Source organism: Excalfactoria chinensis, chromosome 16 (genome assembly GCF_039878825.1).
Source record: "Excalfactoria chinensis isolate bCotChi1 chromosome 16, bCotChi1.hap2, whole genome shotgun sequence".
Lineage (NCBI taxonomy): Eukaryota > Metazoa > Chordata > Aves > Galliformes > Phasianidae > Excalfactoria > Excalfactoria chinensis.
The window spans coordinates 2,799,830-2,826,672 of NC_092840.1; the positions used below are offsets into that span (position 1 = coordinate 2,799,830).

General features: G+C 45.0%; 2 protein-coding genes across 4 annotated transcripts in view; one reads left to right on the plus strand and one right to left on the minus strand.

Moving 5' to 3' along the window:
- Nucleotides 1–930, minus strand: part of TAOK3 (TAO kinase 3) — a 66,950-nt gene extending 66,020 nt beyond the window's left edge. For 2 of the 3 annotated variants that reach the window (XM_072350850.1, XM_072350854.1), the window contains exon 1: nucleotides 802–930. The gene's annotated coding sequence lies outside the window, so the exon portion shown is untranslated. Of the gene's footprint in view, nucleotides 1–557; nucleotides 725–801 lie in introns of those variants that run through there. The other variant, XM_072350851.1, reaches the window with a different exon arrangement.
- A 2,249-nt stretch (nucleotides 931–3,179) lies between these two features.
- SUDS3 (SDS3 homolog, SIN3A corepressor complex component) lies at nucleotides 3,180–24,861 on the plus strand. Its single transcript, XM_072350856.1, has 12 exons — nucleotides 3,180–3,971; nucleotides 5,607–5,676; nucleotides 6,736–6,791; nucleotides 6,898–6,969; nucleotides 9,093–9,112; nucleotides 9,658–9,814; nucleotides 12,549–12,644; nucleotides 14,248–14,309; nucleotides 15,166–15,187; nucleotides 15,915–16,020; nucleotides 19,578–19,662; nucleotides 22,835–24,861. Exons 1-12 carry the CDS (start codon nucleotides 3,806–3,808, stop codon nucleotides 22,931–22,933), a joined length of 1,011 nt encoding a protein of 336 aa, XP_072206957.1. The 5' UTR covers nucleotides 3,180–3,805; the 3' UTR covers nucleotides 22,934–24,861.
- Nucleotides 24,862–26,843: the final 1,982 nt, after the last annotated feature.

The window sequence follows — 26,843 nt, forward strand, 5'->3', positions numbered from 1 at the left end:
GACAACTTTTTTGGCTGCTTTTCCCCATCTCCCTTACTCCCCTCCGTGTCGCACATCCACGAGAGAACGTGAAAGCCCTCGGATGGGGCAGGACGGAGGGGAGCGGAGGGGAGCGGAGGGGAGCGGAGGGGAGCGGAGGGGAGCGGAGGGGAGCGGAGGGGAGCGGAGGGGAGCGGAGGGGAGCGGAGGGGAGCGGAGGGGAGCGGAGGGGAGCGGAGGGGAGCGGAGGGGAGCGGAGGGGAGCGGAGGGGAGCGGAGGGGAGCGGAGGGGAGCGGAGGGGAGCGGAGGGGAGCGGAGGGGAGCGGAGGGGAGCGGAGGGGAGCGGAGGGGAGCGGAGGGGAGCGGAGGGGAGCGGAGCAGCCCGTGTTCTCCCGCAATCCGACGGCAGAGGAGCGCTCCGCCGGGCTGTGCGCTGACGGACACAAGTCACCGCGGGGCAAATAGGGAACACCGAGCTGACAGCAGCCGCAGACAGCACGGAGCGATGCGGGGCGGCGCAGCCCGCAGCCTGGCGGCGGGTGCACGGAGCAGCGAGCTGTCAGCCGCTCGTGCTCACCTTAGGAAACAAAGTTTGCGAGCAGAGCAGCGCGGTCCCCTCCGCCACCAGCGCCCGCACGGACACCCACGTGCTCCTCGGTCCCACGCATTAAACCGCCCGGCACCGCCGGCAGGACGGGACGCGGCTCTCCACGCACCGGAGCCGGGCGGCGGCACAACGGCGGCCGGACTCTCCCCGCCGAACTTCCCGTCTCCGCACGGCGCAGCAGCCCCGACCCCCGCCCCGCCGCGCCGCCTCTCACCTGGTGCCGGCCGGCGGCTGCGGGCCACGTCCGCGCGGAGCGGGCAGCAGGCAGCGGGCGGGGGGAGGGCCGGCCCGGCCCCGCCGCTTCCTGCCACGGCCCCGCCGCCGCCCGGGGCGCGGCTCCCTGCTGCCAGGCGCGGCCAATCGCTCGGCGCTCGGCTCGCCGCCCTGCCGCCGCGGGCGGGAAAGAGGTGTTGGTGGTTGGGGGGGGGAATGGCATCGGCGCTCGGCTGCGCGGCCCGGCCCGAACTGAGGGCGCCTCGGCCATCGATCGCTGGGACCGATCGGCGCTCCATTGGTTCTCCTGCGCAGCCCGGCCGGAGGGATGAAGGGGGCGGCGGAGATCGGCGGGCGATTGGTTCCCCTGGGGGTGTTAGCCTGGGGGTGCGAGGGAAGGGAGGCCTGTGGGGGCAGGTGTGTGTGTGAGCTGCGGGCCTGCACCGGGATCGAGTGGAGGTGGCTTCATGCCTACCGCAGGTTCAGGTGTGCGAGAAGGCCTTTCACGGCCCGTCACACAGCGGCTCTGGGGCTCGCAGCAGCTGCTGCTGTGTGGTAAGGGCTTGTAAGGGTGGGCCGCATCAGGAGGGGAGAGCTGTGGGGCTGAAAGGCAGCACAGCCTGAGGAGGGACGGGCCTGGGAGGAGGAGAAGCTTTAGCGGTGCAGCCATTTCAAACTGAAGGTGTGGAAAAATGAAAGCAACGTGGCTCAGTCCTTTCCTATGTCCTATGAGGGCCGATATTAAGGGTTTTCTGGTTATCCGTTTCATACGAAACGTCTTGCTGTGCTATTTACAACCACTGTAGCTTTCTTTTCCTCTTGCATTTCTTACAAAGGGAAAGAAAAACACAAAAGGCCGGGAGTTGTGTGTCAGCTGCTTTGCAAATAGCTGATGCTGACAAAGCAGGATGCAGAAACCTTCCCTTCAGACTGAGTGGATGGACGTCAGACGGCGAGTTGTGATGAGAAAAGCAGTTTGTGAAGGCAGGAGCCAAGAACAACAGCTCGACAAAAGGAGTCTGAACTTTCCCTGATAGCTCTTCGGGGCGGAGATAGTTAAGTTTCCGCATTTGTAAAGGAAACATGGCATTCCTTAAAGCTGAACCTCCTCCCTTGGGTTCCCACTGGATGCCTGAGAGATGACAGGATTGGGTGTCTCCAGAAGGCTAATATTAAACATGAGGGATTGGTGTGGAGGGAGCAAGCAGCGAGTGAGATTCCAGTTCTGACCACAGAATGAGCTAAGAAGATTTTGCATCAGCAACTCTATCCGGTTTCTTGCTCGTTCTCTGTACGCAGCTCCTCCTGTTCAAAGGATTCCTCTGTGCCCTCGCATTAGTGAATGCACCTGCCCTTTGTGTGCAAGCTTCTCCTAAAGGGTAAATTTGCTTCAGACAAACAGAAAGTGCTGAGGCGGTGTAATGTGAGTTGAATTAACCTTGGAAGGGCAGCCCCAGCTCGTTTACCCAATCGCTATCCACAGCAGCACGAGCAAGGCTGACTGGGGAGCCGATGGGTGAACTGTGTGGACACATGGAAGAGATACAGGAAGGAAATGGAAAATAAACTGGGGGCTTCAGGCAGCGTGCTGTTTCTAATTCTGCAGCTGCGTGAAGATGGGGAAGTGATCTGGGCAGTCCAAGCGTGGCCCCAGCGGTGCAGCTCCTGGGATGTAGCAGCAGCCACCGCACCCTTTCCTGTTCACCCTGTGGCCACAAGCAGCCCTGTCAGCTCTTCTGCATCAGGCAGAGCCCTGCGGAAGGATTGCTCGTCCAGATGCAGATGGCTCTGGCACCGACGTGGTTGGCAGCAAGGGGTGGTGAGTGGCTCCAACACTTACACCGCTGGTGTGCCAAGTCGAGTGCCCCCCGGTGGGACATCGAGATCTGGGAGCTGCTTGCATTAGCGCTGATGTTTAGCCTCATCTCCTGTAAGAGGCAATATTTACTTACATAAAAGGGTTTGAGACGTGCTTTGTGTGGGTGTCCCGAGTTAAAAATTGCCAGTCAGTGCAAACAGATCTTTGGGATGAGCTACTGAAAAGCAAAGTGCACGTGCTGCGCTACTGCAGGTCTTAGAGCGGGGTATGACCTGCTGCCCCCTGGGTTAACTAGTTTTAAACAGCACTGCGGTCATCTTGAGTTTAGTCCTTAGATGAAACCAATTCTGTTGTGTTTTCTTCTCCTTGGTCAGCTGTTTATGGTGTCTCGGTGAGTCAACACACCGTGTGTTTGGGGAACGTCCAGGTGAGCAATCAGCACAGCTCTGCTAAAGGGCTGAGCAGTCAGTGCAGCTGTGGGAAAGGGCACAGTGAAACACCTGGCCTGAAAGAGCAGCACCAGGCTTTTTCACTCTCATTGTGGTCACACATTAAACGTGGTGCCTGCATGTGGATCTCACTGCAGGATGCACACCTCAGTCCTCCAGCAGTGTCCTGCTGGAAGGTAACCTGCCCGTGACTGCTGGAATCTGCAGCGGGTTTGGATGCTTGTCTTAGGAAAGCTGCGATGGATTGGCATGGAGTAGTTTGATGAAAGCATGGAGGAACAAGGGAGACTTTTCTGCACGGAGGGAAGCAGCAGGGAAGCTGTGCAAGCACCGGATCAGCCCGCTCCCACTGGGGCAGGGACAGCTGCGTGGTGAGCTGCAGCAGCACTGCTGGGCATTGTTACAGTGTCGGTGATAGCAGCTGGTGGCAGAACGTGCCGGGGTGCCCTCGAGAGGCCCGACTTCTCCATTCCTGCGCTGCCGTGCGCGGGGCTCGAACCCGCGTCCCACGGATTGACGCCGTGCCCGGGCCTCGAACCCGTGACCCCAAGACAACCCACCGCGCCCAGCGCCCCCCGCCCCATCAGGCCCCCTGTTAGGTGCCCGCGCCGTTTGCCTGCAGCGCCGCGCGTCCATCCGGCGGTGACTCGGGCGGCCGGAAGCGGAAGTGGTGCGCGGGTCCTGGCGCTGTTGCTAGAGCGCCCAGCGGGAGCCGCGTCTCGTCTCGTCCCGCCGCGATGAGCGCGGCCGGGCTGGTGTCCGCTGCGCCGCCCGCCCCCACCCCGCCCGGGGCACCCGCCCCCGCCATGCCCCCCGGCCCCGAGTACTACGAAGAGGAGGAGCTGGAGAGCGCCGAGGAGGAGGATGGCGAACGGAGCGCTCGGGCCCGAGACTCCGACGAGGGTGGGTAGCGCTGGAGCTGGGGGAGGCCGGGAGGGGATGTGTGGGCCGGGGCTGCGCTCCTTGGGAGGTGGGTAGAAGCGAGGCGGGGAGGGCTCCGAGCTGTGGGAACGTGCTGTGGAAACAACAGCTGGTTCGTGCTGGAGCTTCATGGGGAAGAATTAAAAGGAAAAAAAGAAGTGACGTTTGGAGGGTGGAATTGGGATGGATTTCTCGAGTAGTGAAGAGTCAGAGCGAGGAGAGCACTGAGGAGGTGGGATTTTGGGTGTGATTCGGGGTTGTGATTAGGACAGGAGGGGAAGAGGTGCTGGAGAAGTCTGGTGTGTGGAGCTCGCTTGTGTTTCTGTGGTGCGAAGGGGTAGGAGGAGGATGGAAGGTCAGCTAGAGGAAAGGGTGGGACCTGTAAGAATTAGGGGCCGAGAAGGTGTTAGAAGAGAGAGGGTTTGTAGCGGGACCATGAAAACAAGGGAAAAGGGGAAGCTAAAGTAAAATCCAGAGTATCCTGGCAAATAGGATGCATAAAATGACATGTAAGGGAGATGAGGAACGGCCCAGGGACAGTGTGCAGTGTCAGACTGGATAGGAGTCAGCCCCACTCTGCTGGCACATCATGTCTGTGCGATTCAGAACAAGGAGCTGAAGCCATGCCTGCAGGTCCCCATGAGAGGTGACAGCATATATGATGCCAGTTGCAGTGAACAAGTAAAGTAGGTATGGGGGGGCTTTTTGGTATCCTACATGCCAAAGTGTTTCTCTTTTAGTCAAAAGTTAAGTTATATCTCTGCGTTGAATTTCATCTTAGTGTGAAAAACAGTTTAAGGTGTTTATTCGTAGCCTTTTGCAGGCTTTTTGTCAAGACTGATGCCTTTGTCCATATGTGGAAGGTGTAGCTGTAGTTCAGGCTGTGCAGCTGTACCTTGTCTGCCATAACTCCAGCCTGGAGAAGCTGACCCCTTAGAGAGGAAAGGGGATTCACCCTTGGCTACACAAGAAAAGAGAGCTGCAAAGGAGTACCTGAAAGCTAGCAGTGCAGTACTGCTTGATTTTATAGCTTTTATTATCTGCGTGTAAGATTGGGTCTATCTGTAGCACTAGTCTTTGCTTTGTGAGAACGATGAAGTATTTCAGTGTGTAGCTGAGAGGTCAGCTTCAGATTATAGCAAAAAAACTGTTATCTTAAGTGCAACCTCTGTGGTAAACCATGACAGCATCTACCCATAGTGCTCTATTTGCTGCGTTTCAGGTCAAGATACATTCAGGCATTCTGAATCAGAGCTCCTCCAGTCATTGTTTCCTGGGTGAAGCTATAAGAAGCAGCTTGGGAAATGTCCTTCAGGGTCCTAAGATTGTATTACCACCTCACTTTAGAGTTGCGAGACTAATGGGAAGAAATTAGTGGAGTCTCTTGGGTCAGTGCTGCTTAAACTTGGTGGAAGCTATGTTGTAAATCTGCTGGAGGCCTTACATGGGTTAATTTGTGGCGTCAAGGAAGAGATGAGATGTTTCGAGTCGGTTCTGAATTCATTTCTTCAGTTGCCAGTCTGGCTGCGTATTTGCCCAAGTGTGGGTTTTTTTAGTGCTTTCCTATGTTCTTTTAATCCTGCTTAGTTTTAACAAGTCATTCTTTTCCTCATTTAGATACTGAGGATGCTAGCGAGACTGATCTGGCAAAACACGAGGAGGAAGACTTTGTAGAAATGAAAGAACAGTAAGTAGCCCATTCTGATAAAAAGTGAGGTAATGTTTCTGCTGCCCTTTTACGTGGGCTGGGGGTGGATGTCTTGTTTTTGTATAAAGCTCTGCAGTGCTTTGGACCAAGATTTGGGTTAAAAGCATTGTAGCTCAAAGTAGTAGCTCACGTAATCATATTTCTTCTCAGTTACTTTCTCAGTTCACGAAGCAAAGCAATGTTCTGAACAAAGAAACACACAGCAGCTCAGTTTTGCTGTGGATGAATCCCTCTGCAGGCAGATCCTTTAAAGAAAAGAAAGAATCTACTTGATACAAGCCAAGCAAAAAGCAGGATGTCTGTGAAAATTACTTAAGCAGCTGAATGCCAGTCTTATCCAGGGAGAGTTAACTTTTTGGAGACTTGAGGTAGCTTATTTTTACCTTAAGATGTATTTGCAGCTTTTTGTATTCATTTACTGGCAACAGTGTGGTTTTTCACACAGGTCAGGAAGAGCTGGCCTATGTTAAACCACAAATACGTGAGAAAGGAAATGCAAGTCTAAAACAGCACTGGGAATAGACTTTGGTTTTAGTTTTGGGTTTGCTTTTTTCTTATGGTGTGTGTGCTGGGGAAAGTTTTGTATGTGTATGTAAAATGTAGACTTATGTATATGAAATATACATGCATATATGCAGAATGTTAAGGGCTATGTGAGGAAATGCCTTCTGTTTTATCAGTAGAAAAGTGAGACAATTATTGAGACATGATAAAGTGGCAGGATGACTCTATTGCAAGGTTTTTGGTGTCTGTAGGTCTATGTATCACTATAGGTTTCCGCATTTATGGTAAATGACATAAGTCTTGTTTTTGCTGAACTCTTAGGGGAATGATTGACTGGAATGCATCATAAAACTGATGAGTTGGCAGTTTTTTATAGACAGGAGGATGTCTCATTTGTAGGATAAACATCCTTTTACTTGTTTGTTTCCTGAAGTTCTTCTGAAAGGTTTCTAATTCAGCGTAAGCTGTAACCGAAGCAGGTGGTGATACAAATCATTGGCTTGTTTCTCAATGTAAAGATCTCTGTCTTTGCAGGATGTATCAGGACAAACTGGCATCTCTTAAGAGGCAGTTGCAGCAGCTGCAGGAAGGTAAGTTTCGAAGGGGTGTTTGTGTTTTAGGAAGCCTATGGCCCTCTGAGGAAACTGAATACGATGAAAAATATAATTGCCATTGAAATCGACCATTTGTTTTTAGGGACTCTTCAGGAATATCAGAAAAGAATGAAAAAGTTGGACCAGCAGTACAAAGAAAGGATACGAAATGCTGGTAAGCTGCGTTTCTTTCAAAGGCACTGTGTATGCCTTTGCATTACAGGTTTTGTTACACCTACAGTCTTCCACGTTGGCTTGTTCTTTTGTGCGTCTTGTCTGAGCCCTTAGGACTGCTTGCTTCCTCAGAAATCTTTTATGTGCTTGAGAACGATGAATATAGAGGATTTGCTCCTGCAGATGTGACTGCATACAGCCGTGACACCGAATGGGCTGCCCGCATCTTCTGGCTCTGTCTCCAAAGCGAGGGCCCAAGTTCATTTTAAAGTCCCTTGCTCTGCCTTTCTGAGAGTCTTTATTGTGTTGTAAGGTGGAATGATACAAAGATGATAACAAATATTCAAAAGGTTATTTGTAAGGAAAAACTCACCAATATGGATGCCTTTGCTGGGAAATGCTGAGGCAGTCTCCAAGAGAGATGCTGCCTTAGTGCTGGTCAGCCCTTAAATGAGGTCTAGAGGAGGTGGAGTCAAGCTCCACCCCTTCTGGGAGCACAGCTAAATGACTCTCACCTGTGCTCCCACAGCTGACCCAACACTTGCCTCAGCTGATTAATCAGACGTTCAGACTGTGATTACCAGTTTCCCATACATGTGTTAACACAGAGGGACAGCTTGGAAATCAGATCTTTTTGCTTGCTTTTCATCCTGTTCTCTTTCCAGTAGTTTCTAATCTTAGATGCTGAAGCAAGGACCTCTTACAGAAAAACCAGATATTTCCCATATTTCAGTATAATAGGATGTAAGTTGGAGCAGTTGTATGATGTCAAATATACAGCAGCCTTCCAGTAGTGCTAGCTGTCTTCTGAAAGACTTTGTGATAGTAAAGGATTTGCTTGATGAGTTTACGTAAGTTGAGATGCTTTGAGCTGCTGCTTGCAAGCAGAAATTCATCTTCTGAGATGAAATTACTGTACGTTAGAGTGACAAGTCTAGTAAGAATGGGATGGTGTTGTAAAATTAACAGTTAAGTTGTATCCCTGGCTGGCAAGGAGCAGTGTTGCAGCAGCACCTTTCTTCCAGAGGAGGGCAGAATGTGCTTAGTTATGAATTAGGATAAAAACCTGACTGCCTACTGTTACAGGAATGGGCTTTTGTGTTGATTCTTCCCACGTTGAGTGCAGTTTTTTGTTCTGCTTTTCTGTGTTTGTTTTTCTTTCTGAGAATCCAGGTATTAATGCTGCAGTTTACATTTATCTGCATGTGATTACGTCTGTAATGGAAATACACATAGAATCATAGAATGGCTTAGGTTAGAAGGGACTTCAAGGATCATCAAGCTCAGATCCCCCTGCCACAGGTGGAACCACCAACCTCTATATTTAATACTAGACCAGGCAACCTTCCTTGCTGTGGATTTAGAGGCCTTCTCAAACAAAAGGTTTAATTTTACTTTTGGCTATCTATCTTACCTTTTATAGCACTTTAAAAAGTGATGCAGACACTTCTACAGTCTACTGTAAAGATAACAGGCTTCGGTGTGTTTCAGAGAAGTTTTTACTATTTCAGATATTTCCATGGGTTAAAACACTGGTGAAATATGGTGGTTTGAGGCCTGACCAGGTGCCTCAGTTTGCTCTTTTTGACAGTATCTTGAGCAAAGATTTCCTGTGCAGCGTCATCCAGGAAACACGAGAAGCTTAATTTCAAATTGTTAGGAATTGCACAAACATCAGTGGAATCCATTGGCCTCATCCTGTCTGACTTGAACTAAGGTAGTGCCGTATGTTAGAACTTAACCTTCAGTGATAACAGGCAAGAAAGCTGCTACATTTCTCAGGCATAAGCAGCCTGAAATCAGGCATTTGTGTTAAACAGATGAATCAAACTGCTGCAATGTTATTTCTGAAGGAATCATTGCTGGAATTCATAGTATTGGTCTACACTGTCTATTTTGGCCAACCATGTGTTTCCAGCTATGTGTTTCAAGCTTATATCTGGGAAATTTGTATCTAGAATTGATGTATGACTGGAAGAAGGGTGGATTATATACTTGGTATTGATGGAAGCAGTAGCTGAGCTGAAAAGTATGTTTTACTGCTGTGTAAGGTTTGCAAATGTGATTGAATAGCTGTAGAAAGCATGAATTAAGTTATTAAGTTGGGTCTTTCTTGTCTTTCAGAACTGTTCCTCCAGCTGGAAGTGAGTACTCTTTAATTTATCAGAAGTTATTAAGTAGGTGGGAGGGGTTAAACCTGCAGCTTCATCAACCAGCTTTTTTTCTCACTTTTTGTTTCCCCCTTTGGTGTCATTACAGTTAAGTACAGAATACTGTTGTGTTGCCTGCAGTAACGTCCAGGCTGTCATTAAAAAGAAAATTAAGAATACACGTTTTCTTGACTTGCTGCATGCTACTTGTGTGTTCGGTTGTTTAAAAAGCTTGTTTAAGCTTGGATGGGGTGGTACATGATAAATGCGAAGAGCTCTCTGTTAGAGACTTGATAGGGTATGCACTGTTAAAGTGTGTTTGAAAGGAATTAATTCTTTTGCTGATAACAGTCCTGCTTCCTTAGTCATCTCAGGTGGTTTTGTGTTGTATTATTTAGATGTTGTTAATCTGCAGAAGTGGCCATAGCTTTGAACAGAAGAACTAATGAAAGCAGAGCAGTTGAAAGGAGGTGTTGCCAAGTCATTGACTTGGGATATTGGTTCTTTAGCTAACTCTTTTATCTTTTGATTTGCATTAGACAGATCAGGTGGAAAAGAATTATGTCAAGGAAAAGAAGGCAGCAGCAAAGGAGTTTGAAGATAAGAAAATTGAGCTTAAGGAAAATTTGATTGCAGAGTTGGAAGAGAAAAAGAAGATGATTGAGAATGAAAAGTTAACCATGGAATTAACAGGAGGTAAAAAAGAGATCTGTCATTTTTCTTCCTCGTTTCACCACTGCTTAGAAAATAAGAGTTTAAAAAAGCCATGCTGGTTTGTACAAACAGCTTGACCTTAAAACTTCCCAAATGTCAACTGATGTGGAACACAAATCGGTGATCTTTTAGTTCACAGAGTGTAGTTCATGATAAAATTCAGTGACCTGCATTATTAACATGTAAATCAAAGCAGTGTCAATGAAGGAACAGAGTGCAGAAGCTTTCTTGTTCACTTTTTCTCCTCTCTAAAGAGCAGATACTGAGTTCCTGTGATTTCTAGACTTGATAAAATGGTGCTGGATGGTGGGTTGGGCTCGTTCCTGAAAGTTAACCTCATGTGTTTGGATTTGTAGCTTCTCTTTAAGATGGATTTTTGAGATGCTGTTGTAGAACAATATTTCTTACGTTAGATTGAACAAAGTTAATTAATGGACTCGCTGCATATACCATGGCTTTCCTCGTGGTTAGAATCCCCTTCCTCGGAGATATTCAAGATCAGGCTGGTCTGGGCTCTGAGCACCTGCTTGAACTGTAGATGTCCCTATTCATTGCAGGGGAGTTGGACTTGGTGACCTTTAAAGGTCCCTTCCAACTCAAAAGGTTCTACCATTCTATGATAATTTCCCTAAATTGGGATGGCTGTTGGAACCAGTGCATTTTAATCATTTTTGGTACAGAATTCTGGAGAATGCCTACCGTATGTTGGTACTTTTTCATTAGGCTGATATGAAACATATTTTCATGATGTCCTACTCTACTCTATATGCAGACAAAAAGGGCTTCTTTAAGTTCCTGCAATGCAGCAGTAAAACTATTGAGAAGTGCCACAATATTGACCTGACCCAGCGGTACCAGGTTTTAAATAGTGCAGATGGTTAAGAAGCTACAGGAAGGTAAACAACAAAGGTTAAAATGTGCTCCTTAAAGCTGGTAGCACGGATTGATTTCAGTTAGCTGCATTTGTGTCCAGACTCTGGAAAATGAGCATTAAATGGACACGTTTCTCTTATGAAGCCCTTGGGTACCTTGTCAGTGCTCTTGTTAGCAGTGGAGTGATAGGGCTGATAGTCCTTCTTCACAGGTTGTGCTGCTCTGGTACAGAACCAAACATCTGATATGATTTCTTTACAAGAAGCAACTTCCGCATGTTATGGACAGCTGATGTGTTGTTGAGGTCTGTCCATGAATTAGACCTTTCATATCTTTCTTAGCATCTGCAAGTGTTATGTAAGCTAATAATTTAATTGGTGCTCAGAAATGAGAAATAGAACCTGTTTGGACTGGCTTAAGTGCTGCAGGTGATGTACAAACCCGTTAGGGCTTGTCTGGTCTGGAAAACATCTTGTGCTGGTTGTTTATTTGTTTTTTAGATTTGTTTTTATGGGTCTGTCTGATCTTACAAACTCTGTGCCTTTACCTTAACTTTGTTATTGTTAGTCTGGGCTTCCTCACTGCTAAGCCAGCATACAGTGCTAAGCCTGCAATTAGATCTTCATTAGGGAATCAAGGCCTGAGTAGATCTCACCTTTGTAAACCTGCACACCGCTGTTCAGGATCTGAAGGAATGCAGTGTCTCCATCAGCAGGCAGCACAGCTGTTAATGTCAGGGGTGGGATTTGCAGGGTGAAAGGGAGACTGAGGAGGTGTGAAAAGAGCTATTCAGGGGTAATGCGTCTGATTTGGGGACCGGATTAATTCTCCACTGGGAAATATCTCCCCCCACTGTTGTGTGTCCCGAAGAGATGAGCGGTTTCATCAGGCACAGCTCTGGTAAAAGGCGTGTAAGTAACTGTGGAGAAGCATTTCATTCTATGTGTGTGTGCTAGGCCTTTCTTATCTCCCTCCTTCCAGACCAGCAGAAATGCAATTTGATTCCTTTAGAAGTAGCAGAATTCATTTTGATTGCATACTGTAGGCTGAGAAAGAAGCACAATGGAACCTGTGTGCACTCGGTGATTTCTAAACCTTCAGAGGAGCTCAGTGTGTGCAAGAATGCAGGTTGGCGACCTGATGAGTAGCAGGCTGGTTTGTGAGCATTGGGACTTGCTTACAGTTTCAGTAGGTTGTAGCTGCTGCCTCCTGGAGCACCGCCTTGTGTGGTTCTCACCTGTTAAGGCTCATGTAAGCTTGTGTTTCAGGTGAAATCTGTTGGTGCTTTAGCAGCTCTTTGAAAATGGCTTCAAGCTATCACAAAGACAGGTGTCAGTCTCCATCTTGAATGTGGTAACTGTGCTGCTTAGTGTTCCAACCTGAAGATGTGAGAAAGAATGGTTGATCTGTAGCTGATGCCTTATGTGCTGCTACCTATTCAAGTTTTATTAGCAGATACCTCCATCTAAGAGGTCTGATTAGACACAGATATATGCGGTGTTAGCATGAGAGAAATTTTTCTTGAGCCATCATAGCACTGCTGTGCTTCAGCTACCTGTACCTGAGGGAGCTGCTGAGTGCCCCCAAGCAGCTGTGCTACTTGCAGACAATGAAAGCAGTAACCATGGCATCCCAACACTGTTGTTCAACAGTGGCCTAGTATAAAGGAGAGCTCATATTCATGGTCAGCAGTTCCAGCTTGGATGCTAGAAGCTGTCATGAGAAAATCCTGTTTTCTGAGTAATAGAGATAACATTGTTTTCCTTGTGCCCTCTGTAGAAATTACTGATTCTTACTCTTCTCCCAGTGGCCCCATCAGCTTTCCAACTTCATTTCTCTACAGATTCTATGGAAGTGAAGCCTATCATGACGAGGAAACTGAGGCGACGACCAAATGATCCGGTTCCCATCCCTGACAAGAGGAGGAAACCTGCCCCTGATATCCTTCTGCAGAAACATTGGAGGGCTTTTGTATTTGAAGTCATTGTGCTGCCTGCAACGCGGAGTGCATCACTGTTGTTGCGTGCGGGGAGAAAAAAAGATATGAGGTGCTGGAATCAGGATTTAATATAGGAAATGCCCAAGTACAATTGGTTATGTATATTGTGTGATTAACAAAGAGTGTACCAGCTGATCTATGGAGATAAGAAGTTAAACTCTGCAGTGTCATGAGATAATGTGGGTGACTTTTTTTTGGCATGGAGACTGGTTTCAATTCCTCTGGCAGTTTCTTCACGAAGGGAAATTTTAACAAGACGTTATACGTGAATGTTGAGGTGATTGATTCCATAGATAGGAAATGACTTTTTCTGTGAACCACAGCTTTTCTCATTTCAAGATGTGAGAAAACATTTGCCAGTAAGATCATATTTGTCGTATCAGACTCTGTTTTCCATTTCTGATAAAGGTTTCAGATATCTAATGTGGAAAGATGCGAAGCGAAAGCAAGGAACCAGATTTGTGCTCTGAATTAGATTTTCCTTTTAAGTCTTACTTTTATATAACACAGAAACCCAGAAAAACACACACAGGTGATCCTTCTCCTCCTACCTTGCTGTTTACTTCTGGAAATATATGATGTTGGGTCCTTTTTCTGTGTATATTAAATCCACCTGGAAAGGAAAGCAATGATATTTGCTCTGCAGCAATCTATTATTGGATTCCCAACTTGTTTTGCTTGGGTCAGATTAACAAACTCACTTTGCAGCTCCTGAGTGACTCATGTTTTCTGAAGGCAGTATCAGACCCTGAACTTCTGGGGTTCATGCAGAGTGGCCACGAGCATCTCCAGTTTTAATTAACCTCTTTTTCTTGAGGATTGTTCACTGTTCCCGTGTGTGTGCGTATTGTGGTCCATATCTCACCTGAAATAAGCACATTTCATTGCAAACATGACCATAATGAAGCAATGCAAAATGACGGTTGGGCTCTTTAACACACTGATTTCTGTGTTCTGATGTTTTGGTTTCAGCGACTGTTTTCAGTTGAGTGGTGTGATCTTATTTCGTCCTCATCCACATGAGGGTGTGTGTTGTGCTGCCTGCTTTGTTTAGGTTGATTTTTCTCAAGGTTTTGTGGATTTTTGTTCTTGTTCCTGTCTCCGTTCCTGCCTATTGAGTCGTGAAGTGCTGACTTCTTTTTTTGTCCTAGCTCTGGGTGGCATTCAGCTTAATTTTACAGGATTTCAAGGAAGTCTGTTGTGTTTCAGCTCACAGATTGTTCTGTATGGCAATGCAAGCTGAAAAACACTGGAAATGCTCCTTGTTTGATGCCTCCACCAAGTAAATGTCAGCATGCTAAAGGTTGTTCATGGATGATTTTAAGTGAATAAGTTAAAGAGATATTGTAGTGCTTGCTGCTAAATATGAGGCTTTGTGGGGGCTGACTTGCATTAATTGTATGATTAAAAAAGTATAATGCCCTTATTAAAATCTGATACAGCTTCACTAAAAATAAGCCAGAAGGTTTCTGTGAAGTGAAATATCATCGACCTTTAATTTTTAGCCTTGTCAAGAGCTTTAGAGAACCTTAATTCTGGATACCTCAGCTGAATTACTTGTTGACGGATGAGCAAATAATGGAGGACCTGAGAACCCTAAATAAGGTAGGGATTCTGCCTTGAGTTATATTTCTTTATTTTAAAGAAGAGCAGAGCTCTCTGTCCTATGTTCCTTGCTGAGATGTGGGGCTGTTTCATCCCAGTAGGCTTTCTGAAGTAACACAAGATAAGATTTAGCAAGAGGGTATCTCCTCCCTTCTATTTTGGTATGTTTAATTAACCTAATTAAAACGACTGCTGTCTAACAGTGTTACCTTTTGTTGGAACCAAGTGATAAGCTATCTCACCGTGTTTTTGTCTTCCCCTGCATGGCTGAACAGATGGTAGCACTGTTTTCTTTGAGATCCCAGCCTCTGTTCCAAGCCTTTGGGGGCTTTTCTTTTTTCTCCCCAATCTTGCAGTACTTCAGTGAACAGGGTAGGGTACAGTGTGTATATTTATTGTTCAGCTTCTTCTAGATGTGATTATCCTTGCAAACTGCTTTAAGGCTTATGCGATTTCTTATATTAGGGGCTGCTCATTAAGGCTTTTGATGATGTTAATGGAGCATGCCTTTTGTGGCAGCTGTAGAAGTCTTGCTAATGATCTACATTCTGTGTTTGATCCAGCTGCTCTCAGGGTATGCCATACGCAGAGAATGGAGCGTGTCGGATGGATTTGGTTTGGTGGACAGTCAGAATGCTCTGAAAAAGTTCAGTTTCTGGCCCTGAAGTATTATGAGATGATCTGCACCTCTAGCTGCTGATGGCATAGTGTTCTGGTCTTGTTATGCCACTTAACCGTACACTTTAATAAAAAAATACAACCATTTAGAGTATGGGAAGAAAGACCACATCTAAAGTTATTACATCCTTGGCCATTGTCAGATCCCTCACACTTTCTCTCTTCTCTTTCCGTGCAGCTTAAATCACCCAAGAGACCAGGTGAGTTCACGGTGGCACTGAAACTTGTTCTCAACCATGCTGTTTTGGACAGAGATTTATATGGTAGACTTCTTGACTGGGTAATTTGGCTGTGTGATTATTTTGACTGTGTAATTGCTGTTCTTCCTGTGGTTACTGTGGCTAAGGGGTGCCTTGTGGAGTCTCATAATCTCTTAGGAAGTTTGGGGGTGGGAAGGCAACAGAATGTATCCTTTAGGTGTCTGAAGCATTTGGGCAATGTGAGACCACTGACAACATGAGATGATGTGGCTGCATAGCAAGATTTTTTTCTCTGTATTCATATGCGTCTGGACATGTCTTTGTAAAGTAGGTAATTACTAGTAATTTCCTGTTTTGTGGGTTCAGCTCTCTAGGTGTATCTGTATGCTTCACTTCAAGATACAGATACTAACATGCTGAAGTAATCCTGACCCTATTTCATTAGTACATTATGAATTAGAAGTAAAATGAATCCAAGGATGCAGCGTTTATCACCTACCTGTACATATTTTGGTTGCTTGATCTATTTCAGTAGATGGTACAATTTATGTAAGCAAGGCCAAGGTTGAATTAGTCATCCCAACAGAAAGTATCTTTCTAAAGGATATCTGAGTTTGTAGCTTTCTGTGCTTATTTCTGCTTAATGCAGCCATGATTCTGCAGGCAGATGTGCTGCTGCGTGGTTGGACATATGCTAACCTTTAAATGGTCTCTTCTCTCCACTCAGCCTCTCCTTCCTCCCCTGAACACCTCCCAGCTACACCAGCAGAGTCTCCAGCGCAGCGATTTGAGGCCCGGATAGAAGATGGAAAACTCTACTATGATAAAAGATGGTAAGACCTGGTAAATTTCTATTTTAATCATTCTGAGCCTTGTTTTGTGAAGTGAAAATGACTGCAGAGAGAAATTGCTTTATTAAGGAATCTGGGGGTGGAACGTTTTTGAGCAGTCATTAGCTCCATCCTCCGAGAATTAATCATTAGGTCTTTCGTAAATGAGTGATAATGGACTGTTCAGACCTCATAGACTTTCTGGAGTAACTACTAGTTTGGGGACTTAAAAATGACTCCATAGAAAAAAAGAAATTGTGCACTGTGACACTTGGGAAATAGTTTTGTCAAATCTAATCTCATGTAAGAGAGCTGCCATTGGCTGCCGTTTGGAGGAGCACTGAAGCTGGTCAGCTAAGATATGGGATTTCAGTGATTGCAGGTACAGCTGTTGGCAAGTGTTCACAATCCACGTGCTCTGCTTTGTAGTAACAACAACTCTTTGTTCCACGAGGTGGCAGAAGAAATGTGCACCAGATAAGCATGACGAAAAGTATTTCTGATAACAAATCCTAATAACCTTGAAAGATTAGATCCAACGTAGGAGAGACAGCTTCAGAATTGCTGATTGGATGTAGCTCTTTAAGTTTTATGGGTGTTTAGCTGTGGAAGCCTCGCAAAATGGAAAGAAAATAAGATTTCTGTGCAAAATTTATTAGTAGGTCTTAATCGGAGACATGCAAAACGAGATAATCAAGGAGGCAGTTTCGTTCTTCTTAAGCAGAAAGCCATTTGCAAGCAGCATGCTTGTCTGTAGCCTATTCTGTTGGCTCAAAAAATGAGACGAGGTTGTAGTTTTCATGCTTAAAATAAGTTTTGGATTTGTTGGCTAAGCAGCAGCTATTGTGTGCCGTTGGTCATCTGTTTTTCCTTTTGCTTGTCTTCTGGTAGTGCAGTTTCATTGAGGATTCAGTGTATGCAGCTCTGATAAAAGCTGCTGCCTGGAGCTTAAACTTCCTTGAAGCATAAACCAGACATTAAGAGGCTGCTTGTCACTTCACAGATGCTCTCAGAACTTTATTTTTGTGTAGAGCTACACTATCCTGTAGGTTACATTGAGAGGAATAAACAGTTCCTTAGGATCTTTAACTGTGCCCATTGCTGTAGTGCTGCATATGAAGGAGAACAGAAATTGGTGTACCTACTACAGAAGGAAATGTGAGAGCTCAGGAGTGGCTGCTTTTTCTGTGTCCTGAAGCAGCTCTGAAAGGACCATGAGCTTAAAGTAGAGAATGGTTAAGGACAGAAACAGCCCCCGAGGTCTTGCAGAGGCATTTATAAAAGCCCATTTCCAAAGCAGAGACTTTGTGTAGGGAATTTCAGGATGCGGAATCAGACTTTCAGGGTTTTTATCCTTGTGTTGATTCCATGCTCTCACCCACATCCTAAACTATGGTTCATAATAAAGCAACCATCTTTGTCATTTTGCTTTTAGCTTTGCCTGCACACAACAGTGTGGTGATTTCTTTCAGTCTTCTGCTGGAGTTGAAAATCCCAGCCTTTTAGCAAAGCATTTTGTAGCACTAAGGGAAATTATTTCTGCTCGTCTCACTTGTCATAGTGGGACATTTTTACATATTGCAAAAGCAAGATTTGTCAGATGCTTTTGCACTTAAATTCCATTGCAGTTTTTTTTCTCAGCTCTTTTCTTGTTGAATTCTATCCCTTTTGTTCCCCTGCAGGTACATAAACTCAGCGAAGGGCTGAGGTTACTGAGGTTTACCATATTGCTTCTGTTGATGTGTATCCCTGCATGCATGGAGCATGTGGCAGCTCAGCTCTGTTTCATTGAGGACTTCTCAAACTAACTTACTGTCTTACCTTTTCTGTCTGTAGTTAACATAAATCTGCTGGTGGGCAGCAGCTTCATGCGTGTCATTGACTTTGGAGTTCACTGATAATTGAAAGCTTTGAGTGAGAAATTATTTCAGTTTCTGTGCCTGCGCTGATTGCACTCAAAGAGTGTTCATTAGTGTCTCCTGCACTCTGATTGCACCTAGATGATCAATTCTTATTGCTTAAGCACTCACAGCGTGCCACGCTAAGATGCTGCTGGACTAGTATTCCTATCTTATCACAGCGAGGTCTGGTTTGGAATAGCTTATACAGTTTCCCTTACATCAATTAATGGTCATCTGGGCTCAATAAACTGCCGTTCTTGGCTTGTATCACTGCTGCTCTTGCATTGCCCTGGATCCTACTGATACCTGTCTTGTTAAAATGAGTGAGAAAGAATAATGGTTGGGCACAAGTGTGGGAAGGTTGCAGGGTTGGATTTGTGATTACCTTGCCCAGCCCTTTGGTAATTAGTACTATAGAAGCACTGAAAGCCAATGCTATCATTTTTGTTACTGGCAAGAGATGTGATAATTCTGATTACATGAGCCAGTAGGGAGACATCATGGAATAAGCTATTGGATGACTTCCATATTTACAGTATGGTTATTGTAGAAATAACTGTAAAGCTTATGCAAATGATGTGTGCTTTGGCAGCCAATCAGACTGCGGGGATTTGCATGCTGAATAGTTACTGAAAGGATCTCTGCTGATTCTGCAATGTAGATTTCCCTGTCAGATACAGAGCACAACTTGATTGGAGTGAAGGTGGAAATACAATTCTGCCTTTATTTCTGTGGCGCATTTTGGTGCTTTCTTGATTAAGGTAACTTACTTGCCAAGTGGCTTCATTGTAACTGGTGCTGTCCACAGAAGTCTCCTAAGCAACAGGAGCAGAAGCGGGCAGTTCTGTATAGCACACTTTGCACTTACTTACCTGAAGCTGGTGAGGGTGAAGAAGGCAACGCCACGAAACCCAGCAATTTGGTTTGGAATTCTAAAGGCTTTTTACTTCCTTTCATACAAAGGCCCTGAGAAAAATACACAGCATGACTAAAACATGATCTAAAAGTGAAAAATATGCTCAGACACTTCTACTTACTGCAGATACGCGTTGCTTTTTAGAGCCAGTTACCTATCGCTTTGATGTAATTTCTGATATTTTCACAAAACAAGGTGGTGTTGGAAGTTTAAGGTCTGTTAAAACAGCAGACTGCACAGCTGGGTTGAGTGCACTTCACGTCTGGTGCTGCTTTATTTTTGGGTGGGGGGGGGAAATGGGAATAATCCTGGAGGATCTAATTTGCTCTGTATGATTTTATCAGGCATAATGTGGAGCTGGGGTCTGAAGTGTGGAAGGCTGCTTTGGCTAGCTATTGAAGCGTGGGCTGATTGTGAATCTGTGTCTTATCTTGTGTCTTGATGCTCTGCCTCTTTCAGATGTGAAATCTGTTTTAAGTAATCTGCTTTGAGAATTGAATTCAAACTGAGAGAGCTTCATGCATTCTGAAGCTGCATTTAAATGCCAAGCGTGCGTGGAGGATCAGATCACAACTGTGTTGCAAAGATGGAGAAAATGGTGTGGAAGGGGAAAAAAAATGACTTGATATTTATTCTACCCAAATACTTGCAGAATCCTGACTTTATCAATCTTGTTGTTGTTTACTTCTGCAGTCCCTGGATGGCTGAGGGATTCATGTGTTATCTTTCTTTAATTTTTGCAGGTATCACAAGAGTCAGGCCATTTACCTGGAGTCTAAAGAGAACACTAAGATCAGCTGTGTCATCAGTTCTGTGGGCGCCAACGAGGTAGTGGGCTTCTCCTTGCTCACAGGAGTGGGGAAAACTGTGGGTTGCTTTAGGCAGGTAGACAGCTGTTTGCTAGGGACTAAGAGAATATGCTGCTTTCAGAAAAGCTCTGATGGTTTAGTGTATAAAGGGGTTGAATATGGGATGACACTGAATTGACACATCTTCTTCAGGCTTCCTGTGTCTCTAAAGAATGATACTACATTTTGCAAGTGGTATTTTGGCAGGCAGGAAGAGTGAGAAGAGCTGTCACCTTGCATCTTTTTGATGCTGCATTAGGAAGTTCCATTTGCAGTACTAAAAGAACATGCCGCCTATTAATGCAAAATAGAAGTAAATCCCATCGGGTTGCCAGGAGAGAATAAGGGCAAACATTGTCACCAAATTTAGTTCCTCTGATGGGAGAAAATTCTTCCTGCTAACCTGAGTATGTATATTGTAAAGTGTGCTGGCATCATTCATCACCTCCGTGGGAGATGGAGGGGGTGAGTCATTTGTCAGAGGCAATTTCCTGTTGGCTAATGATAAAGACTTAGAGAAGCAGGTGAAGAGGGAGATGTGTGCTGAAGATTGATGTGAATCTCGTTGCAAAGTAATCTGACTGTTTGAGCAGTTGGGCAACGAGAGCGTTTTACTTCTCGAGCGCAGACTCGTAGCACTTTGAGGAAAGAAACAATAGACTTGAATGCAGTTCTCTTCAATCAGGCAATAAAGTAGCTTTAATTTGGTTCGGCAGTTAAGGGAAACTACTTCACTCTCAACAAAATGAGTTGCATGTGGGATTTGGTTTGTATCACAACTGTTCTTTCTGGAGTGGTTATGCTCAATGGCTGAGATGAAGTAGCTGCATGCTAACAAACACTGTACAAATGTAGTACTGCTAATTTGATTAAAGTTATTACTCTCGACTTAGAACAATGAAGCTCTTAATCTTTTGGGAGCACCTTACCTGAAACCTGAGGAAAATGCAATCTGCTGCTTCTTGCATGTATTTCACTTTAAAGTGACACCGTAGGTTTTGTTTTTTTCTCTGAAGGAGGCTGGGAGAAGGCATGGCAGTTGGTTTTCTTGCAGTGGGCCATCACAACAGTACAAAAGCCAAGAGAGATGGAAGCAGAATGCTGAAATGAGAATGTGTCCTTAGGAGTGCTCTGTGCTCCTCAGCTTTTGTTGCTCATTCAAATGGAGCTACCTAACTATGGTCTCACAGAGTCCTGCACCAAGTTAGGAGCAAGAAGGCAAACCTCAACTCGAGATCCGCAGTGGTAGACTGCAGTCATCATTTTGTAGCACTTGGAAGTCATGTCAGTTCATAATTGGATAGCTTTTCTAATGGAAGTCAGGTCGGTTCCAATCAGCAGTACTAAAGGTGCTTCTGTGGGTTGTCTCCCCACCAGCATGTCTGTAAACTTCAAAGTAAGAAGCCTTAACTCAGGAACATAATATGACATAAAATGGCTTCCACGTGGCTGGAGAAAGGAAGGTCTTGACTTCTGGAATTACCTGTCGGCCTCTCCAGCACTGACAGCTGTGATGATCCTACTGAAAATAAGTAAGAACTCCACGTGGTTTCCTTGGAAACTGAGTCAAACTTCTGCGTTGGTGGAAGTCGTTGGCAAAACTCATGGAGAAGTTCAGCTTCTGCATTCTGACAGCAAGAACCTCTTCAGTGGGTGCAGGAAGGGGTTTCCTCCCTGGGATTTATTCAACAAGTTCAGTTTGATACAAGTTGGAAAAAGGAGTAAACTTGTTTTCCTTCACAATATAGGAATCAAATACGAGAAGAGCACGGCTGTTTCTATTCAGCTTGTCCTTCGGTTCTTTAGAATTCATAGATGTGTTCTGATTTCTGAATACATTTGGTGTGTAAAACATCAGTTTTAAGTTCAGAATGTCTCGATTCTTTTATTCTCCTTAACCAGATGGCACGTTTTAGGGCTAATTCTACTCTTGTGGTCGCTGAAAATGGCTTTTGCTTATTCCTACTAAATGAAGCTTAACGAAGCAGTTTGCTTTGACGGGGCAGCATGCCATCCCATTGTATTCTGATGGAATGTGGAACTCTGCACCTGTTTACTGTTCTGTATAGGCGCTCAGTTTGCAGTTGGATGAATTATTTGGGTTAGAGAAGCCCACCAAAGTGTCACCAAACGCTGCGAGTGTTGCCACGGGGGTGGTTTCAGAGAAGGTAGATTTTAATTCCTCCAGGGAAATAACCAAAGTGCAAATGCAGGCAAATATTCAATTTATTTTCTACCGAGGACTTTTCTAGTGAGGTCAGATTGTAATTAAAATAATAGTTAAATCAATAGATCACATTAGGCCTGTAGCTCATGGTAGCTAGAAAAGCAGTTAGAGAGAAATTACTTTCTGACACTGACTTTATGGTCCCCTGCAGTGGGAAACGCTGGGCTTCTGTCCTGAAGTCCTCTGTGACTCGGAGCTGGAAAACTTGCGTTTTCCGTGTATATATTTGGTCATTTTAAATGCATTAAAATAATAAAAGGAAGAGGAAATTTGCTCAGATTTGATTTTTTTTTACACTACAGTTATTTGGGTCCAAACTTTTCTGTTATTTGGGTCCTAAAAATGATTTTCATTTATCAGAATTCACTGAAAGGCTGCTTCTATGGAAAGTAATTTGTCCTTTGAAACGTGCTGTATATCTGCAAGCCACACGAATCCTTCCATGCAGGTATTTTAAAAAGAGGCTCTTTTATCTTCAGATACAGTTGTTTAATAAATGGTGAGAAATGCTTCACTGAACAGAGTCTGAGTGAGCTTTTCACTTGGCTAACTAACAGTCTGAGCAAATCCCAGGATAGATTATTTTTATGATCTGTGGATCTAGAGGGCCTTATTTTTGATTAGGTAAGGCTTAATGGCAGGGTTCTGGTGAGAGCAGGAGGAAACTTTGCTTTCTTGATGAAGCTTGGGAAGAGTAATTATTCTTGATGACTGTTTTGAGCAGAGAGTTGAAGTGGTGGAGTCAGAAGTGTTAGCAGAAAACTGATGTGGGAAGGGAAAAGGAATTAACCAAAGCATCGTGCACCCTGAATAACAGAGGCATTCAGATCTCTCAGTAAGAACAACTGGCGTATTTGGCTGCGTGTTACTTACGGTGGGATTTTTCCCCTTTTTTTTCCCCCCTGCCCATCTCTCTTTCCTGCAGATCTGGGTGAGGAAAACCAGTGACAGCACAAAGATGAGGATCTATCTGGGACAGCTGCAGCGAGGTGTTTTTGTGATTCGTCGGCGATCAGCAGCGTGACCGTATGCTCCTCCTCGCTCCTTCTTTTCTCTTCTTGTTTTTTTTCCTTATTAAAACCAATAGAGAAACCTCTACTGGGGAATGGCAGTCTGTTCGCTCTCATCTTAGAAGCAGAATGTCATAACCTCTTATGAGACACTTTGTGGCTGACCACGTTATCCCCAGTAGTCCTGAAGTCTTGGTGATACGCAAACACTGCCCTGGACTGTTTCTGGACTTTGCATCAGGCTGCTGTATGCTTTTTGGTTTTTATTTTAATTTTTTTTAATAATATCTATTTTGGATGACTATTTAAGAAGATTTGCATCATACTTTTCTTCATCATTGTTTCACAGTGCACAGATTGGACTTGTATGTTGAGGACAGCGTAATGTTTGTGTTTTGAATCAGACCAATGGAAGAAACTTTACTTGTCAAGACCCGAGGCTGGTTGTTCTTTTTGGCTTTGATGTCTTTCAAGGCTAAGGATGTTGGGCAAAAGGAGATGAATCCTGCCGACGTTCAGCTGCAGCTGAGGAGTGCATCTGTAATATCTGGTATACAGCATCAGCTTACTGGATGAACTGCTTAAGGGCTTGAGTGCTGAGGCTTTTTTGGGACAGTCTGATTAGTTTAGCAAGTGCTGAAAATCAAGTTGATTTTAATATAGCTAAGCAGTCACACATGGCTAATCCAGAGCTTCCATTTCTCTTCACATTAAAAAACTTCTCAGTGAACAAGCAGAGTATGTCTTATACCTAGATTCCGTGGAATAGGCAGATGAGGATAAACCAAAGGCTTGGTTAACTGGACTTTGCACATACAAAGACTACAAGTTTGGTACAGAGTGGAAAGCTGCCTTAGCGTGCTTTTAGCATACACCTAAACCTGTCTTTCCCCAAAGCATTTCCCTTTGAAGGGTGTTTTAATTACTGGAGATGATGCTGGATTTTTAGACTTACCCTCCAAAACCACAAGGGGTAAAAATGTTCAAGAGATGATACTGGTCGTATTAACACCCTTCTCAGGTGTTTAAAGATCTGACTGGCATTCCTTTTTCTCAGTCTTCCTGATGGCTGAAAGCACCCCGATACCGTGTGTGACTTCACTGGCAGGAACCACGCAGCCCATTGGCATCACTGTGAGATCTTCAGCTTCTGTGCAAATCAGAATCTGTGCTCTTCCTGATTACTGGTCAATACGTTGTAATTTCTGCCCTCCCCTCTCTGTTGCTTCGTGAGCTGTCTTTTGTTTTAGCTTTTCAGCTGCCTTCTTGTTCAGCATCAGTCTAGCCTGTTCCATATCTGGATAAATAGAGTGTTATAAACGACCGTTTCAATTTCTTTTCCTTGCTGCAGTTGGGTGGCAGTCACATCCCAGTAACTGATGTATATACGTGGATCTGGAGTGGAGTGTTATGGCTGAGCTGATGCGTTGTGTTTTTGACTGAAGGACCTCGCATATATTTGCTGTACTTAGAAATTCAGCTACATCTGGACTTCTGGTGGAGAAAGGAGGATGTTGTTGCTTCCCACCCTTAAAAATGTGCCATCTTTGCTGCAGAGATAGGCGTGGAATGAAGAAGGCTGTATTTTTGTCAAGTTAACAGCATACTTAATATAACTTAACATTCCCTGTGTGCGTGACAGGTTTTTATATAAGGTGATCATGTACCGAACAGGATTTGTCACTAAGCCTTAAAGTGATCATCATAGTTCTTATAATAAAAAGCATTAAGTAAATAGCAGGAATTTTTTTCCTACGTTCATCATGCTATGAGCACACACACACACTGGGGGAAGTAGCTGAAAATGTGGTGGGGTTTTGGGAGGATACCTTGCCGACCTGCTAACAGCAGATGACCTCTGTTCTGCTGTAGTGTTGCCTTTAAAGGTATTGGCAGAAGCCTGGAAGTGCAGCAATTCTCATAGGGTTGGTGCAGCATCCATGCACATCACAGAAGCTTAATTCTATAGCTTCATCGCTACTGCTCAGTCTGAATCAACAACAGCTCACCTTCCCTATCCCTAGGCAGAAAAGGGAGGAAAACAACAGCTGCATTCAGACTCTCAAACCTGCCTTTCCATTGCTGTGGTCTGGTGTTGCAAGGTTTGCAGTGGGTGGGGTGACATCTTCAGCTCACTCCCAAATCAGTAGCTGAATGGTTTCCTCAAACCCCTGTGGGATTGTTGCGCTGTTTCCTTCTCTAACCTGGTGTCGATTTGGGGCAACGTGGATCTGGTTTGCAAACACTTGGAAATCAAATTCATGCTCAGTTATCACAGTGATTCTGAATGTTCAGAAAGGATTGTTAAGTAGGTTGTGATAACTCCCTTCTGTTCCTGGTCCATTGCCTATTTCCCCACTGCCCCCAAATTGCCTTTGAAATGTAATGTCTGCTTTTGGCAATGCAGAGCATGGGCCAGTAGGCTTCTTTTTGCTCTTATTAAACTACTGCATGGCAGGTATTTCATTTTAAGGCTGCTTCACAATTTGTTTAGGGTTATCATGAAATGGATGTCTTACCATTGCTGATCACTATGAAAAGTCAGTCTGTCCCATGTGTCAAAGGAAACAAATATTGTATCCTGTTTTGCCAAGCAGGCTGCTGTATAATGAACGACCTGTGCCATTACAGGCTGGAAGTGCTAAAAATGCAGTGCCTCACTGTGCTCAGGAGAGCAGTGTGTTGCTTTAATCCCTGAGGGATGCTCCAGTTGCACTGAGCTGAGCCTTGCGGTGGTCAGATGTGTAGATGTGAGTGGTAGAAATGAGAACATCCTGCTGGCTGGAAAAAGCCCAGTTACCCAAAGAGATGGACGCGGTCTTTCCTATCTTCTAGATACTGGATGTTCACAGTGTGCTGTTCTTAGTTTAGTTTGTCCAGTTTGAAGGATCAAATTGTGATACTCTTTGTCAAGTGTTCAGGAGACAAAAGGATGAATGCAAGTCTCAAGCACTCAGTCCATGTTTTGTGCAGGTAAAGAACTGCACTGTTCTGATAGCATTCAAGTATTGAAGCATATAAATGGGGGGTTGGAAGGGACCTCAAGGATCATCAAGCTCCAACCCACGCCATTCCATGATAACTGCAGTATACAACAGTGTATTTTGAAGCAGAATAGACATGTAACCAGTGTTCCAAACCCCATATATCAGGAGGCATTGGGTAGTGTTGGAGGCTGAATTCTGACAGTAGTAAATCAGTTCATACATCTGTACAAACTCAATATGAACACGGGAGGCAAATGTTCTGTTGGAAGGGACTGTAGAAGTTTCACCCATTAAAATGGGATTATTAAAGCCTTTGGTTTTAGAGTGTCCTGAAGTGCATGAGACATGGCAGAAAGGTTTTGCTTGGAGTTTTGGGCCCAGGTTGTGTGCACCGTGGTGGCATTGGTGCGTTACTCCTGCTGTGTCGGTTCGGTCTCATTTTGTATCAAGGAGCTTTGCAGCTTAGGAGAGAGAAACGGCATGGCAAAACTTGCCAGAGTTACCAGCTCTCCTTCAGTCCTTAGTCTTGTTCTTCTCTAACTCAATTCAAGACTATTGTTGTCTTTCTAATGTTGATATTCTGAGGTCCATAGGGAGCAGCTTGTGTTCTGGACTCGTGTGTTACAACATCCTCTGCTACCTGCGTGCTGGAGACCTTTGGATCACATTCCCATCCTGTGCCTTGTTATAATACTCTGTTACGACCCTGTTGCGTATTTACCTCAACTGCAAAGCGTTGCTACTTTAATTAATCAGCGAGCATTCTTACTGCTTTTGTATTCTTTTGTTGCCAAACACCTTGCTGAATCAACCTGGTGCCTCAGATGAAGACTGATGCTGGAGGAGCGTTTTGTGTTGCTCGGCAGGTTGGGTGTAGCTGGCTTATCACCCAGCACCGCAGGATGTGATGCCTTTGGTAAGTGCTTGATGACCAAGG